This window comes from Trifolium pratense, linkage group LG7 (genome assembly GCF_020283565.1).
Source record: "Trifolium pratense cultivar HEN17-A07 linkage group LG7, ARS_RC_1.1, whole genome shotgun sequence".
NCBI lineage: Eukaryota > Viridiplantae > Streptophyta > Magnoliopsida > Fabales > Fabaceae > Trifolium > Trifolium pratense.
The window spans coordinates 33,233,135-33,250,318 of record NC_060065.1 but is presented as its reverse complement, the minus strand read 5'-3'; the positions used below and the strand labels follow the sequence as shown (position 1 = coordinate 33,250,318).

The 17,184-nt window shown below is 33.5% G+C and overlaps 3 protein-coding genes and 1 non-coding gene across 4 annotated transcripts; 3 read left to right on the top strand and 1 right to left on the bottom strand.

Moving 5' to 3' along the window:
- Positions 1 to 128: 128 nt before the first annotated feature.
- Positions 129 to 3,965, top strand: LOC123897300 (mitochondrial pyruvate carrier 4-like). Its single transcript, XM_045947889.1, has 5 exons — positions 129 to 458; positions 1,710 to 1,808; positions 2,066 to 2,118; positions 3,057 to 3,130; positions 3,526 to 3,965. Exons 1-5 carry the CDS (start codon positions 404 to 406, stop codon positions 3,569 to 3,571), a joined length of 327 nt encoding a protein of 108 aa, XP_045803845.1. The 5' UTR covers positions 129 to 403; the 3' UTR covers positions 3,572 to 3,965.
- Positions 3,966 to 4,572: 607 nt separating this feature from the next.
- On the top strand, positions 4,573 to 7,192 carry LOC123897301 (mitochondrial pyruvate carrier 4-like). The gene is made up of 5 exons (XM_045947890.1): positions 4,573 to 4,939; positions 5,763 to 5,861; positions 6,112 to 6,164; positions 6,562 to 6,635; positions 6,784 to 7,192. The coding sequence occupies exons 1-5, from the start codon at positions 4,885 to 4,887 to the stop codon at positions 6,821 to 6,823; spliced, it is 321 nt and encodes a 106-aa protein (XP_045803846.1). The 5' UTR covers positions 4,573 to 4,884; the 3' UTR covers positions 6,824 to 7,192.
- A 1,744-nt stretch (positions 7,193 to 8,936) lies between these two features.
- Positions 8,937 to 15,176, bottom strand: LOC123897299 (uncharacterized protein DDB_G0285917). The gene is made up of 3 exons (XM_045947888.1): positions 14,687 to 15,176; positions 10,195 to 10,371; positions 8,937 to 9,405 (listed from the first exon to the last, which is right to left on the bottom strand). Exons 1-3 carry the CDS (start codon positions 14,993 to 14,995, stop codon positions 9,277 to 9,279), a joined length of 615 nt encoding a protein of 204 aa, XP_045803844.1. The 5' UTR covers positions 14,996 to 15,176; the 3' UTR covers positions 8,937 to 9,276.
- Positions 15,177 to 16,980: 1,804 nt separating this feature from the next.
- On the top strand, positions 16,981 to 17,076 carry LOC123900210. Its single transcript, XR_006805864.1, has one exon. It is a non-coding gene; the product is annotated as a small nucleolar RNA snoR109 (small nucleolar RNA).
- Positions 17,077 to 17,184: the final 108 nt, after the last annotated feature.

The following is a 17,184-nucleotide window of genomic DNA, read 5'->3' as shown; positions in this document are numbered from 1 at the left end:
TTGACCAATAAACTACACCACCACATGAGATAATTTTGTGAATTTGCCCCAATCAAAGATTCAACACGGTCAACCTTTTCTCCAACTACAATTTTAAATGAAGACAACTCGATCTCAATCAGACGGCCACCAACAAAAGAAATTACTCCTCCCAAACAAAACATTCTTCAACATGAAATCTCATAGAGTGATTGACAATTTGAATCCACGTGTCGCAAATTAATTGGCTGACTTTTAGAAGTGGATCCCATCCGACCGTAGATTACGAAATGAATTGATAAATAAATAAATACGATAGTTTGTGAAGTGGTGGAAGAAGCTGAATCCAAATCGAATTCGATTTCAATCGGAAAGAAGAAGAAGAAGAAGAAGAAGAAGAAGAAGAAGAAGAACGATTCATTTGATGGCGGCTTCAAAGCTTCAAGCTTTTTTGAATCATCCAGCTGGTCCCAAAACCAGTGAGTTACTTCGCTCGCTTTTTCGTGTTTTTGTTTATCAATTCGTTATTTTCCCTTTCATATAGCATTTCCGATCTTATATATAGATAGAGAACCTATTTGATTTCGATTAATTGGATCCATCATTACCGATTTATTAGAAGGTTAATGTTTAATTTGTAAACTAACATTTGTTCAATTAACTTAATTTGACTTTTGATTGCATTGTAAAGAAGGGGTCTTTTTTTAGGGTAATGGGGTTACAAAAGTTTTTGTTATATATATTAGGATTTGTTGATTAGTTTCAATCTAATTTCATTTTAATTGAGCATTTTGCTTGTTATGTTTGTTGTGAATTGTGATGGCCGCCAATATCTTGATGCTTCATGAAACGTGGACTTATTATCATAGGTAAAAAATAATTTGAATAAACCATCAATTTAGGCTGTGTTTGAGAAAAAATAGCGGATGACCAATAAGCTAACTTAGTGTGAATACCTTACTATAAGCTAGTAGCTTATAATGAATAAGCTAGATAAATTAGTTTGTTTTTTTGGAGTACTAAATTAGTTGTTGATTTGACTTTTAAATATGATTTTTTTTATATAATTAATATACAATTTTATTCAAGTAAGATGACGGAGGTAAAATTGATTAGAAAAAATGATAAGCTTTAAGTTTATAAGTTAATTGAATTAGCTTATCAGAATAAGCTATAAACTCGTAAGAAAAAACTGTTACTAAACAGTCTTTTTTGTCATGTTGGCTTATAATTTATATGGCATTGCCAGACAGAGTCTTAGTGTCTAAACTATCACACTCACTTCAGTTGAGTCCCTAAACTATGTAAATATAATAAGTAGTCTATAATGTATATAAAATCCATCAATTTAGTCCCTACTGTAAAGATGTGAAGTATTAAATTGGCTGATTTTTCTAAACTTCAGTGACTAAATTAACAAATTTTATATACTTTATGAATTACTTATTAGATTTACATAGTTTAGGGACTAAATTGAAGTGATTGTTATAGTTTATGGACTAAATTGATGGTTTATTCGAAGGAAAATGTTGGCTGTTTGTATGTGTGTGTATGTATGTTACTTGCTTTTTAAGTACAACACAAGTACCAAATAGATTACATTTTTCACCCGATTCAAATTGTTGTCTCTTATTTGTTTCCATTCACCAATGTTGTTGTCAAGTGTTAACGTTGATAATTGATATTGTGGACCTGTATCCATACATAAATTTAACACTTATTTTGTGCAGTTCACTTTTGGGCACCTACATTTAAGTGGGGTATCAGCATTGCCAATATTGCTGATTTTGCAAAACCACCTGAGAAGCTTTCCTATCCTCAACAAATAGGTATGCACATGCATATAGAACTTCATGAAGTGTTATCTTTTGCGCACTTCTCTCTGTCACACACACGAGTATGCTTTTGCTCATCCATCATTCACCCTTGTGAAAATATTTCTGGATTCTCTGGAAGGAGCAGACTTGTGCAAGTGAATGAATTTACTGAATGCTGAGTATTCATGTTGCAGGCAGTTTTTAGCTTATATTCTCGTGTATTGGGTTTTATTTACATTTATGCATTGCTCCTTTTGTTTTTAACACAGCGGTCACGGCTACTGGACTTATCTGGTCGCGTTACAGCACTGTAATCACTCCAGTAAGTTTTGTTTTTCAAAAACAGGTCGCTTTTTACTCGTTCATGAAATATTGAAAATTTTTGGACTGATGATCATTTGCGAACCTTCAATCCAAGCAAAGTTTATAATTTCACTTCATTACCTTCATCACTATATGTGATGTGTGCATGATTCTGGATTATAATTGCATTATCTCTCTTACAAGAGTATCGACATACTCAACTTGTAAGATTCTGCATTCTGCAACATCAATTAGACTATAATATGTTACATCTAATATGCAATTCAGAATCTACACTTGAATTCCTGTTTTTTTGTTGCCTAGTTAAATCATGCAATAAATAATATATGCTTTCTCGGCCAATTATCTCTTTCTCCAAAATCTTTAGTTTCTCCTAGACTTCAATCCTTACTTTTTTTTGAATCAGCAAAAATTACTGTTTTTGCTTTATCTGAGTTTTTATTGTATATTGATCAGCTCCCTCCCTGTATGTATGTCTGGCAAGAAATTGAAACCTTATGCTAGGCTTAGTGTTAAACGTAGAGTATACAATAATTTTAAACTCGGTTAACACAACAACATTGAGGTATTACTTTGTTGCAAGACAATTACTAAATGGACTTTTGTGTATTGATCATAATGGCTGTAGAAAACAGGAGTAGGAAAATTGAGAACTACTACATAGATTACTTTCTGAATATTATTAAGAGAGTAATTTTCTTTTTTGGGCCTTGCTAACTTGTGTCCCAAGGGCAAATGTTAAGGAACCTAAAAGCAGAAATTTTACATTAAAAAAAAAATTGACCTTTAAAAGTTGAATGCACAATTTTTAAGACGAATATTTCTACATTTAGATTGAAACCTGACATGTTAGCATTTTCCATCGTTTTCATTCTCTATGCAATACAATTTTTCTCAATCCTGACATGTTAGTGGCAACTATTTTTGATCTCGCAGAAAAATTGGAACCTTTTTAGCGTAAACGTTGCAATGGCAGGAACTGGCATATACCAACTCTCACGCAAATTGCGGTAAGTGATTTTTATCAATATTTATGCGACTTTTTGGTAGATTTCTGTATGCTACTTTGATTCAATGCTCATGGCCCCAAAAATGTGGTTGATGAGGTTAGTTTGGCCCATAAATAGTGGGAAACTCAAACTCTGTTTTTATTTTTAATCAGTAATTATAAAGTTTATTTTCTTGAGAGGATTGGATTGAATTCATCATAAAATCAAATTTTGGCATTTTTCTGAAAATCCTAAAGTGCAACGTAAGGCAAAACACAATGACAACATCAATTGAAAAACCTCCTTTTGTAGATTAACCTGATGTGATAACCATTGATATATTTTGGTGTTGTTGCAAAAATTGATTTTGGCACTGTTTTGGTGATACGTATATTAACTTGTGATCTACTTCCCAGGCAAGATTATTTCCCAGAGAAAGAGGAGACTGTAGCAAAAGAATGATGGCGATGAATTTGAAAATATTAAGTTATTTGGAGTCTGATGTCCTGATTGCAATTTTCATGTTGAACATATATCTGAATTATAAATTTTTCGAAGCGCGGTTTCATTTGTAGTTGGCAAAGGCGTAAACTGTTGAATCTTCTCAATTCTGTGTATTTTTCATTTGGTATTTGATTGTTGTAGAATTAGGGACTCAAGATAACCGGGCAACTGAATATGTCCTAGATTTAATTTGCGTTTACACCGAATGGTTAGAGTCGTTAGACTGAATAAAACCAGTGGATGTTGAAGCTTTACAATGTGGATTACCGAATAAGTCTAATACAGTAATTCTGTAAAGTACTAATTACAATTCAATGTTTTTAAGTAGTATACATATACCAGTAGATTTTTTTACATAAGGCTAGTAAAAAGCACAATTCAAATAGCACAAAGGTTAAAGTTAAACTGTAACCAATAGTATAATTTCATCAATATGGCTATTTGAACTTTTCTTGAAAAATAATCTATTTCAGTTAAGCATATTGTAGCTTCCAAGTACAGAATATTGTCTAAACCAGTATCTGGGATAAATATTCTGCCCAATATATGTTCTTTGCATAGTCTCATAAAAAGAACCTGTTGACAGACTAGGCTACTGTCACGGCATAGATCGGTTGGCTGAGCAGTCTTCGACAAAGAATAAGGTTAGGGAATATCCTCGAGGTTTAGATTTGTGACAGAAATAGAGGTTGAAATACAATCTAGAGACACCTACAGACACCAACACCACAAAAGAATTCGAGGGTGGAGGTTCCAATGGTGGCCAAGGTCTTGAGTATATTGATGTACGTATACAAGAAAACCCTTAAGAATACTAAAGCATCGAAGTTTTGATTTTCTGCTTTTACTAACAAAAAAAGAAGAAAAAAAAAGACCAAAATTATATGAAAAAAGAACTCAAAATCTACCTTCATTATTAGACTTCAAGTCTTAAGTGCTAATAATTGTTCTAGTATTTTATTTTACCTCATCATTGAAACTAAACAAAACAAGGATAAAAGAGCAAGAAAGCAATCATTTAGACAGACCAAACAAATGAAAACATACTTTACTTTGTGCATGTTTGAGTCCACGTGTTGCAAATTAATTGGCTGACCTGTATGTAGGTGTGGATCCTATCCCTATCCATCCATCCGTAGATAATTGCACTTATGAACCATAGTATATAATTTGGGAAAAACACGGTCATGCTAGTGTTATTCTAGTAGCCTTCGTGATTATAGCCTGCTTGACAAAAAGTATTGACAAAGAGAAGAAGAAGGATTCATTTCATGGCTTCTTCAAAGCTTCAAGCTTTTCTGAATCATCCAGCTGGCCCCAAAACAGGTGAGTTACTTGCCATTTTCGCTTGTTATGTTCATTGTTGGATGTTTGATGAGTGTAGGTAGCATACTGTAGGCCTTTTGGAGATCAAAATGATCATTTTATAATTTCATGTCTATGCACACACTTGGGTTTATTTATAAGAGAGATGACTTTAACTTAATGTTTTTGGATAGAGATGTGGCGTCTTCCTGTTTTATGATCCTAGAGCATTTGACTTGATGTTTCTCCCGAGCTTCCCTGAACTCCCCAACAATGCATAATTGTGTATCTTATGTGTCACATTTACTATGTGAAACTGACTATGATTTGAACCATCCAATTTTAAATTAATGGACGTGTGTTAACGGTAGAAATTCAAAGAGATGAGAACAAAAGAGGCTAGGGGTTTCAATATAGGAATAACATTCTTTATCAAAAGGTTACAAAAGAATATATAATAAACTACTAACATAAAAATCCCAATGATAGAAGCCTACATATCTAACAATCAACTACTCCGTGAAATTGAGTGATATCCGGGACTGCAGGCGATCGCGATCCAATACAAAAGACATTACCTTTTTTTCCACCTAATTCATATTGTTGTTTCTTTTCACCAATATTGTTGGATTTGGATTTGACGCACTAACTGCGCCACACAGTTTACTCGTCCTAACCGTCCGATCTAAAATCGACATTCAAGATTGTATACAGTTGATTTTATTGATATGTAACCTGAACTGTCTGATTTCAAATCAATGATTGTGATTCAAAACGTGTAACTGTGCTAACATTGTCACCGTCGACCTGTATCAATGCATAAATAACCACTTATTTTGTGCAGTTCACTTCTGGGCACCTGCATTTAAATGGGGTATCAGCATTGCCAATATTGCTGATTTTTCAAAACCACCTGAGAAGATTTCCTATCCTCAACAAATAGGTATGCACATGCATATAGAATTGCATGTTATCTATTGCGGACTTCTCTCCGTCTCACAGATGCACGTGCGCGCTATTGTTCAATTTTCGCACTTGTGAAAATGTGTATTACTGGATTCTCTGCAAGAAGCAGACATGTGCAAATGAATGAATTTACGGCAGTACTCATGTGGCAACTTGCAAGTAGTTTTTAGCATATATTCTCGTGTATGACATCTATGCGTTGCTGATTCGTTTTGTTTTTAACACAGCTGTCATGGCTACCGGACTTGTCTGGTCGCGTTACAGCACTCAAATCATTCCAGTAAGTTTTATTTTTTCAAAGATAGATTGCTTTTAACTAGTTCATGAAATATTGATAAATGAGCAAACTGAGATTCATTTGTGGACCTTCAGTGCAAGCAAAGTCTTATAGTTTCACATCATTATCTTCATCACTATATGTGATGTGTGCATGATTCTTGTTTATAGCTGCATTATATCTCTTGGAAACGTTTGACGTACTCAACTTGTGTATAATATGTGTCTGTCAAGAAATTAAAACTTTATGCTAGGCTTAGTGTCAAAATAGAGTATACAAGAATGTTAACATTTAGGCACTCATTTGTTGCATGACAATCACTAAATGAACTTTAGTTTCTTGTGCGATGCAATTTTCCATAATCCTGATATGTTAGTGGCAACTGCGTTTGATGTTGCAGAAAAATTGGAACCTTGTTTGCGTAAATCTTGCGATGGTAGGAACTAGTGTATACCAACTCTCACGCAAATTGCGGTAAGTGATATTTATCAATATTTATATGAACTAGTGTAACCATTGTGATAGCCATTAATATATTTTGGTGTTTTTGCAAAGATTGATTTTGGCACTGTTTTGAATCTCCATGCTGATATGTATATTAACTCTGTGATCTACTTCCCAGGCAAGATTATTTCTCAGAGGAGGCTGTAGCAAAAGAATGAACGTCGCGAGAGAAGAGCGCTGCTCAAGTGGAATAATCTTATTAATTAAAAAAAATAAAATTCTATATTATTGCCAATTTTCATGTTGTACATGTTGAATGTAATTCAAACTAATGCAATGTGTTAGAGGTGTTAATAGGTAGTTTGCTTGTAATGCAAGTTTGTTATAAGTAAACTAACTATGTTAGTTGTGATTTGTTAGTTTTTCTGGTGCGCTCCGCCCGGTGACTCAGAAAGAAATGGATTTGTTAGTTGTGATTTGTTACCAAGTAACCGGTTGTATGCCTTAGATTTTCACCTATATAAGGGGCGATCTATGTATTCATCTTATCATTACTCTTAATCAATATAGGGATTGATTTTCTTCCATTCTATTTTATCTCCTTTAATCCCACATTCTAACTTCTTACGTTTGCACAACTAACTAACTAAGAGTTTCGATCCAACAAAGTGGCATCGGAGCTATCTACAATTCAAGAGGTTGATTTCTTGTAGATAGGAATCAAAAGGTTGTGTGATACAACCATGGTTGGAAATGGCAACTTCCAAGCTAATCTCCGAGTTCTTGATGGAAAGAATTGGAATAGATGGATGCACCTATGAGCATAACTCAATTGGTAGGGACGTTGCATGTAATATGCAGGGGTCGGAGTTCGAACTCTGATACATTTACTTATTCACTATAAAAAGTAAAATCTAACCACCAGGCTACTTGACTAAACAAAAATTGGGACAGATGGCTCGCACAAATGAAAGTGATCTTTGGTGTTCAAGTAGTGTATGAACAAGTGATCAATGGTGTGGAGGCAGTGGAGCCTCTCCTGCAAATCCCACAGATGCTCAGAGAAGTGCTTACAAGGAGGCAAAGAAAAATTGTTGAATCAGCAAATTTGAAGAATGTTTGAGAAGGTTGTTGAATCAGCAAATTCAAAGAATGTTTGGGATATAAGAGTTATAGAGGCAATATGAGCTGATGTAGATGAAAAGTGGTGAGAAAATAGCTGACTACTTCACAAGATTGATGACACTCACCAATTAAATGAAGAATTGTGGAGAAACCAAGAGTAAGTTGTTATAGAGAAGGTGCTTTGTACTCTCACTCCAAAATTTGATCACATAGTGGTGACAATTGAAGAAACAAAGGAGCTTAGTGATATCAAGATTGAGGATCTGCTAGGTACACTTGAAGCTTATGTATTTAAGCTTGTTGAAAGAAATCACGGTGAAGAGGAGGAGTAGGCACTTCTTCTCAGTTCAAGAAACTGAAGTTGACAAGAAAACAAAGGTCAATGTTGTACTCTGAGCCAGTGATGCTCATGGTGATAATTATTGAAGATGCGACAGATTCTATGATTTGGTACCTTGATCCAGGATGCTCAAATCATATGACAGAAAATAAGAATTTTCTAACTAATTTTGATTCTAGAAGAGCACCATGGTCAAGCTAGCTGGAAGCAATTCAATGGAAGCAGAAGGCAAGGAAAATGTGGTCATTCAAAGGCAAGATGGCAAGAATGTAAGTCAAGAGAAGGTACTATATGTGTCTGGGATGAAATGCAATTTGATGAGTGTGTGGTCAATTCCTAGGGAAACCAACACAAAGCAAGAATAGGACCTTTAAGAATATAATCAAAGCAGTAGAAACTAATTATCTTGCAGCAACAATTGAAGATTAAAAGAGAAAGCTATGGCACAAGAGGTATGGACATTTGAATTTCAAAAGCTTATGTCAGCTAAATTCAAAAGGCATGGTGTTAGGCATGCCAAAGATTGTGGCTCCAGTAGATACTTGCATAGTTTGCTTAATAGGCAAGCAGTTCCAGATCAACTTTCAAGAATAGCCTACTTATGAGGAGATCCAGTGAAGTGTTTGAATGTAGTTTACTCTGACATTTGTGGACCCTTTGATGTGTTATCACTTATTACTGGTTGGCAACAAATATTTCATCACTTTTGTTGATGAATTCTCTATAATGTTTATGGCTATATCTGATTTAAGGCAATATTAGTAAAAAGCACAATTCAAATAGCACAAAAGTTAAACTGTAACCGGGATATAAGACACTAACAGTACAATTTCATCAGTAAAGTTATTTGAACTTTTTTGAAAAAATAATCATCAAAAATAATCTATTTCAGCTAAACATGACTGTAGCTTCGGAGTCCAGAATATTCTGTCTAAATGAGTATCTGGAACAATATTCTGCCCAATGATTGGGAAAATGTATACCATATGTTCTTGCAATACATATTCAGATTAGACCAGCAAGGACACTGAATAATAATAAAAACATACAATGGGGATATGCCACTACAACAATCCAACCTAAACCAGCCAGGGAGTGAACATCTAGCCAGGGTGAAAATTCACTTCCATCAGGATAAAGACCGAATCACTAAGAATCACGAGGCCACCCTGTTCATATCTCAGTACCACTTGAGTTCACCTTGCGTCACTGGCCATCTGTCGTTTGATTAGTTTTTGAATCAGAGTCATGGTCCTCATCATGTGATGTCAAACCCAGACTCAAATCCAAACTTTCATTGAGATCTTGGCGTACTACTTGATTTTTGTCCTGAGGCTGAAATATAAAGTCATCATTATACATAATGAAGTTAATATAAAGAAATTAGAACAAATATCTCGCTAGATACTGCTGTGGACTTCAATTGAGTTGGTAACAAGTACGACAATTTTGAGACATGTAGATTACTGTTTACATGATATAATTTCAAACTACAAATTTTCAAATTGTGTAATGCTTACTTGAACTATAAAACTTGCCCAAAGTCCAAATTGACAGACAAGAACCATTTAGTTTTTTTTTTTTATCAAGTTGAAACAAGAACAAAGAGGGAAAAGAAAAACTAAGGTATCAATCTAATGATCCCCAACACAACAAACAGAATACATTGAGAAAGTTGAGGACAATGCCCCAAAACTTCAAACAGTCATAGGAAGATATGTTGCGAACTTGCGATTATTTATGACAAATAAGCTTTCTTAAGAACCATTTAGTTTAAGAAAACATGTCATCATTGATAATCACAATATATCTCATTATCTTCAATTTATTCTTAATGTCAAATGAGTCCAAGAAATGGTGAAAGCAACATTTTAGTGTTTTTTCATCATTTCCTGTCATTCAAACTTTGAAAAGAAACAAATTATTATATCAATGAAAAAACAGAAATTTTAATCAAATCCAGCATGTCCTGTCCTAATTATAACTGCAAAATCAGTTCTTTTTTATCAATCTATGTGGGTTGTGAGCATTCTATAGAGTATGAGCTGCAGTTATTACATTCTAGAAAAACACATTGGTATGTAAATAAACATGAAGTAAATGAAGAGATGAGCAAGTGTTTACCTCGCTTTCTTCCATTGGGACATCATTTATATCAGGTTTTTCATCCAAAGTCTCATTCTTGCTAGTTGGTTCTGCTGCACTTGAATCGGCCTCTACTGGATTAGGTTCGTCTTCAACCTTTTCAGCAACCTCATCAACTTCTGTAGCCTCATTTTTCTGTTCCTCTAGTACAGCAACCTACATCATTAGACAGTCCAGATTACCACCACACCTTCCCAATCTACATACCATTTATAACTTACTAATTTATCATCACCCATCCAGATAATCAGCATCAAAATGACGAACACTGAAATGAATTATCATGGTAGAAATGTGAAAGTGTAACAAAGATGACTTAAAGTTCCAGGCAGAACAAGGCACACCAGACCAGACTAGACCACGGGGAACAAAATTACTTTAGATATTCAGGATGATTCTTATTATAGCTCAGAGTGGTAGATTCCACCTGATGACCAACAAATGTATTTGTGGGGAACATAACGAACACCATTGAAGTTTGCACGAGCCAGTTGAAGCCACATCCAAGATAAGTGTAATTTACCGACGGAAACACTAGAGTAGGGTACTAATGTTGATAAGTGTGCTAAGCAATGATGGAACAAATATGTTTGATGTTTTACTAAGTAAAATAAAGGCTTAACTATACATTTGGTCCCTTACGTTTATTTTAGGTTTTAATTTGGTCCCTTACGTTTAAAACGTATCAATTTGGTCCCATACGTTTCCTCCGTTACATTTAGTTAGTCCTTTCCGTCAATTTTTATACTAACACCGTTTAAAACACAAGGACTATGTATGATTATCATGGACTACCCTACACTGGATTATGAGATCATCTCATCATCTCCTTCACTCAACACCACCGCCCCCATCATCTTCTTCTCTCTACCAACACCACTAAAATCTCTACCACAACAACCCAAACAAAAACAATTGCATATCTAAAGTCAAATATAAAAAATCACAAAAACCCAATTTATGCTAAAATCACAGATCTAAAGAAATTGCATAAAAAATCCAACATGATTAACGAAATTGTACCCAAAGAACTGCAACAAGAATGATTAATGAATTCAATTCAACTCAAATCAAACATAAAAAAATCCAACATGATTAACGAAATTGTACCCAAAGAACTGCAACAAGAATGATTAATGAATTCAATTCAACTCAAATCAAACATAAAAAAATCCAACATGAATAACGAAATTGTACCCAAAGAACTGCAACAAGAATGATTAACAAATTCAATTCAACTCAAATCAAACATAAAAAAATCCAACATGATTAATCATTAATTGTTCCCTCAGTTCCGAGCTGGAATTATTCATTGATTGCATATCTAAAAAAGTTGCAGGTCATAACCCAGTCTCAAAATGATTGCAGATCTAAAAAATAAGTTTTCTACCAAATCGAAAAATTAATCATTGATTGCTCTTGATTTGTTCTTCTTTGTTATTTATTTGTGTATATGGTTTGATTGTTGCAACGGAAGTAATGAGGTTGCAGGAAGGTCTTGCAAGTTGCAATGGTGTGGGAGATATGTTTATTATTCAGTGTGGGAGGGTGTATGATAATCATATATGGCATTTTTTATCAACGGTAGATGATGGATATGCCAAGGGACAAATTTGAAATGTTAGCCACGTGACATTTTTAAACGTAAGGGACCAAATTGACACGTTTTAAACGTAAGGGACCAAATTGAAACCTAAAATAAACGTAAGGGACCAAATGTATAGTTAAACCTAAAATACAATTGGAAATGAAGTTTAAAAATGGTATGTTTTAATTTTAATTCCACGAAAAGGATTGGTGAAGTGTGAGGACCAAAGAGAACAAAACATAACATTCCATTATGTTCTGTCCACATGCCAAACACTGTCTAAAAAAGTAGGCTTAATTCCATATTTGGTCCCTTATCTTTATTTTAGATTTCAAGATGGTCCTCTATGTTTTAAAAGTTTCAATTTGGTCCCTTATGTTACTTATGTAAACTTAAGTTGGTCCTTTTTATTAAATTTTGAGTTAATTTTGTCTATTTTTTGTTAAATTTTGAGTTAATTTCATCTAAAACTTCCACTTGACACCCTCCTAAGTTGTCCAGTATGCAAATTTATTACTTACAAGGATGATTTAAACAGAAATTTGACTAAAAGGACTAAATTGAAACTTTTTAAACTTAAGGGACCAAATTGAAACTTAAAATAAACAAACATAAGGGACCACATATTTAATTAAGCCAAAAAAGTAAAAATTCACCACAGTACAACACAGAACAATTCCAAGGGTTAGGTATCATATCATCCGTGTAGGAAACAAAATCTTTTTTTCGAACGGCTAAAAATTGCATTAATACCAATTCAAGTTCAAGGCGTACCCGAAATTGAGACATAAATTACAGTAATTCTGCACTGGCAGGAAAAGATTCTAAGAGGAAATGACAAACAGAACACGTGTAGCACTCTATTCAAACCAAGACCTTCTAGCATGATGTGCCAAACAGCACCCTCCTACGTTGACAAGGCAGCATGCTACTAAATCCCTCAATTTCAAATCCTATCAGCAATGCAGCGGAAAACCGCTATTTTTAGATCTAACAAACTCAAATGCATCAGGATTATTAAAAGTAGACAGAACCCCATGCCCCATTCTGATCCTCCAGATTTTCAGAATATCAATTTGGTCCTTGATTAATGCCTCTTGACATTAAATAGCCCAAAACTTACTGCTTACCGATCAACTTCGTGACATTTGAGGACTAAATTGATATTGCTAATCCTTTAGGCTTTAGGGGCTAAATTGAGGATTTACAGTTAATTGTAGTATTGTACAATTATATTTGTCTTATCACTAAATACAATATTGTGTAATATAACAATAGACCAGACAAAAACAGATTATCCAGGATGATCAATCAACAATCCTACAGCATTTGTTAGGAAATGAAATTATAATATTGCACTGTTCAGAAACTGAGACCAGTAATCTATCATAAAGATGTAATGATGTATTAAAAAAGGGAATTGCTACTTGTCGCGACTCACGAATCAGTTAATGAATATTATTCCCTCATAAATCACACATCCACTTACCCCATGTTTTCCGGGCCAACAACACGTAAGTTAATTAGTGATTAACATCTCATATAAACTACATCCAATTTACCCGTGTTTTCAGGCCAGCAGTTGATTTTATTGGCTAAATCTATTTCGTGATCACTTTGTGATATTTCTCTCGCGATGAATGGCATGACTCATTAAAAAATTACCATATACCAACACAATGGAGAGATCAGTAACTCCGCATGAACAAGACAATAACAAATTATGGAAGAATAATTTGGAAGATATCAGTATCTTTGCCGAATGCGAATGGATCCTCTTTTTCCATTAGACTCTGTCTAGGGCTACAAACCACTACATAAAGATATCATTCCCTTCCATTTCCACCAAAATAATCCATCTCCCTCCAACACTCTTGATTTTCGTTCTATAGGACGTTTTCATAGAGATTTTATTCCGATATTTGAATCATGCCACTTTCAGCACTAGAGTTGTTCTTTTATTCATCATACAAGTTGCAAACTTGCACTTATCATAGATTATATTTCACACCCTATCCTCGAACAAAAACTCCCACCATTTTTTATAGGGATTCTCATCAGTTGTCTTTATTTTGTCACTGCGGCACTCAACACCTTTCACCACAAGGCATCCATATTTCCATCTCGATACATCCATGCTAGAGTCAAATTCCATTTCTTAAACAAAGAATGATAAACCTTGTTCCTGATTTTAGTTTCATCTAACTCATAGACCAACTTATGAAGAATCATAAATCTTGTTCCTGATTCTAGTTGTGTACACCAACTTATAACCCTAGTACCGCAAAGATAACCAAAAACCAATTTGTTCCTATACTTTGTCATTCGGAAAGCCGCCAAAAAGACATTTCAGTATCTTACCAAACACTGAACTAAAAAAATCAAGATTCCTCACACATTTTATCTTCCTTTTCACCATTCTTTTTAATTTCCATTATATTTTCACCATTCTTTTTAATTTCCATTATAAAAAAAACATATTTTAAGAGATAATAAATCTACAGCAACCATAACTCAAAATTACCATGTACAATCTCAGTGTTGGACACATCTCGGTGTCCGACACCGACACATACGCATCTGATTATGTCATTTTCTCAAATTATCATCAGTGTCAACGTTCAATGTCAGTGTTCGGTGTCCGTGCTTGATAGTCCATAAATTGTTGTGTCTCACAACGACACGTACACACATAATTATATTGAATTATGTCATTTTCTCGAATTATTATCGGTGTCTGTGCTTCATAGTCTATAAATAAATATGAATTCCAATTACACTAATAATACCCTATGAATTCATCGAATCCAATAAAACCCTAAGATAAAGTGAGAACATAAATAAACAGAATAAATAAAAGGAGTGCATTGTAAATTGAAATACCGGAATATATTTAAATTTCCTCCGGGGAGGCTCTTCAACTGGCTCAGTTGGCGCGCCCTTAACATTACCGTTACTGGTAGCGTTGTTCTGGCTTTGAGTAATAGGAGTCCACTTATAAAGAAGAAGATGAGAACCGTTATTATTGGAAGCGTTATTGTGATTGGTGTTGTTGTTGGAATTGGAGGAAGCATTAGAAGAAGGTGGAACGTGAACCCATTTCTTCTTCCATTTTCTGACCGGTCCGGTGAAAACCGTTGCCGGTCCGTAACGGGTCGAGGACCGCCCCAGTCGGGCCCCAACTCCTTCCATCTTAACTAACCGGATCTGCTTTCCGACGACTGCCTGAGACTCCGATCCACCTTTAACAATGATAGAATTTTTGTTTTTGTTTTTCAATTATTTTTGGATATTTCGTTTTCGAACTCTCTATCTCACTCTCTCTGCAAAAACCCTCTCTTTCTCTCTCTAAAGATTACTAGTTGAAGTGTCTTTTACTGTATGATTTTTTTTTTTTTTTATAATAAAGAGGAATGAATTTTTATTTTATAACAACTAATCTGAAATTAAATTAGGAGAATGTTAAATTGTGCCCTTAAGGCACATGTTAAGGAAGCAAAAATAGAAATTATTAAATGCTAATTTGTGCATTTTGACTTTTTGAGCATTAAATTTCTTGCATCATTAAATGTTAAATTTCTATTTTGGTATATCTTAACATGTGCCCTAAGGGCACATGTTAACAAGACCCATTAAATTATTATACTCCTAATCTTTTATGAAATTATTATTATTATTGTTATTATTATTATTATATATATATATAAAAATTATTATTTTATTATTATTATTATTAGTAGTAGTTTTTATATTTATTTGAGTGAATATTCAATTTCATCCTCATAATTTTCTCTTGAGCTAATAAAGTCTTTAACGAGTCTTCGTGAGTTAAACTCAGTTGGTAAGATATAACGTTATAAACATAGGAATTAAAGTTTGAACCCCGGATATTTCATTTATCCGTTTTAAAGGTGAAATTTCTAGCCATGCTACTTGTTATAGAAAAACTTTAACAAAAACATAATACCTATATTAGTTATGATATTTTCAAACAAGAATAAATTGGTCATCAACTATGATTAATTAAGGACTAATTTTTTTTACTTTATAAAAATGTGAGGGCTAATATAGTGTTTTTTGTTTGTAAGACTAAATTTGATAGTGAAAAAATTACGGAAATTAAATTGAAATTTTGAATTATATATGATGCTGGCTGTCTTCTCACATTTATAATGATTTTCTCAATAACTATTTGATGAACTTGCATTAGTTTATTCTACTGATAATACAAAAAAAATTGATAGAACGTTTGTCCGATCTCTAGTAAGACTTTTTGTGGATGTATTCTTGGTGATTATCATGGTGCTTTCATTGCACCTTTCTCTCACAACGTGAATAAGTGTGGTCGATAATTTGTATTGATTTTCTTTTACAAGAGCTCAATTTTTCAACTTATTTATTTGATTTTATAATGTTAGTCGATATTTAGATCTTTGACTCAAAAGTTGAAATATAATTCACTATTTTTATTTTTAAAAATCACTTATGATTAAGTTACACTAAATTCATTTTTCTATCTTTTAAGAAAATCACCTTTTCTCTATTGTAGAAGCAAATACACAAAAAATTAATTACAAATTTTTTAAAATTAAATATAAAAAATTATTGTATAAAATAATAACACATCTAACGGTGCTCAACAATGCCCCATGATAAACCAGATTATAAGCTACTAGATACTAGAATTACCCAATTTACAATTTGACCAAATCTTATTTGTACCACCACCCCTTCATATCCATCCGATCCAGTCTAAAACAAACGGCCACGATACGTTTATTTCCTAACCTCAGATCCACACTTCGATTATAAATACTCATCCATCCCTCATATCAATCTCATCATTTTAGGTTTAGGGTTTTACGGCTGAAATCTAAAATCTAACACAGATCTCAAATTTCTTCAATTTCTTCGAATTTATGTATGAAGATTTCAGTGAAGTTTGAATCTGAGCAATACACTGTTTTGTTGATAGAATTGAAAATTCACTCAGAATATTCATTCAAACAAGCACACTATTAATCTTTCAAATTTCACAATCAATCAACATAAACATTGTTTTCTTTGATTATTATTAAGTTTTTTCTGTTGTTGATGTTATTGAAACGATGCTACATTGTACCGAGAAAAAGGGTGGTAACAAAAAACCAATACCCTTAATCTTGAATTTGCCATTGTGGCTGTAGCTATATTAAATCGAAGAAGCTTACTGGCCGGTTATTGTGAGATTCTTTTCTCTGTCAATAAATCTGCTTACCGAGTTTCTCACATTTTTTTTTTAATTTTTTTTAATTTTTTGTTTTTCAATTTTGTTTACTCTGTTTTTGATTGATCTGAGAAAGGAAGAAGAAAGATAAAAGCATGTGAATTGGCTTTTTTCG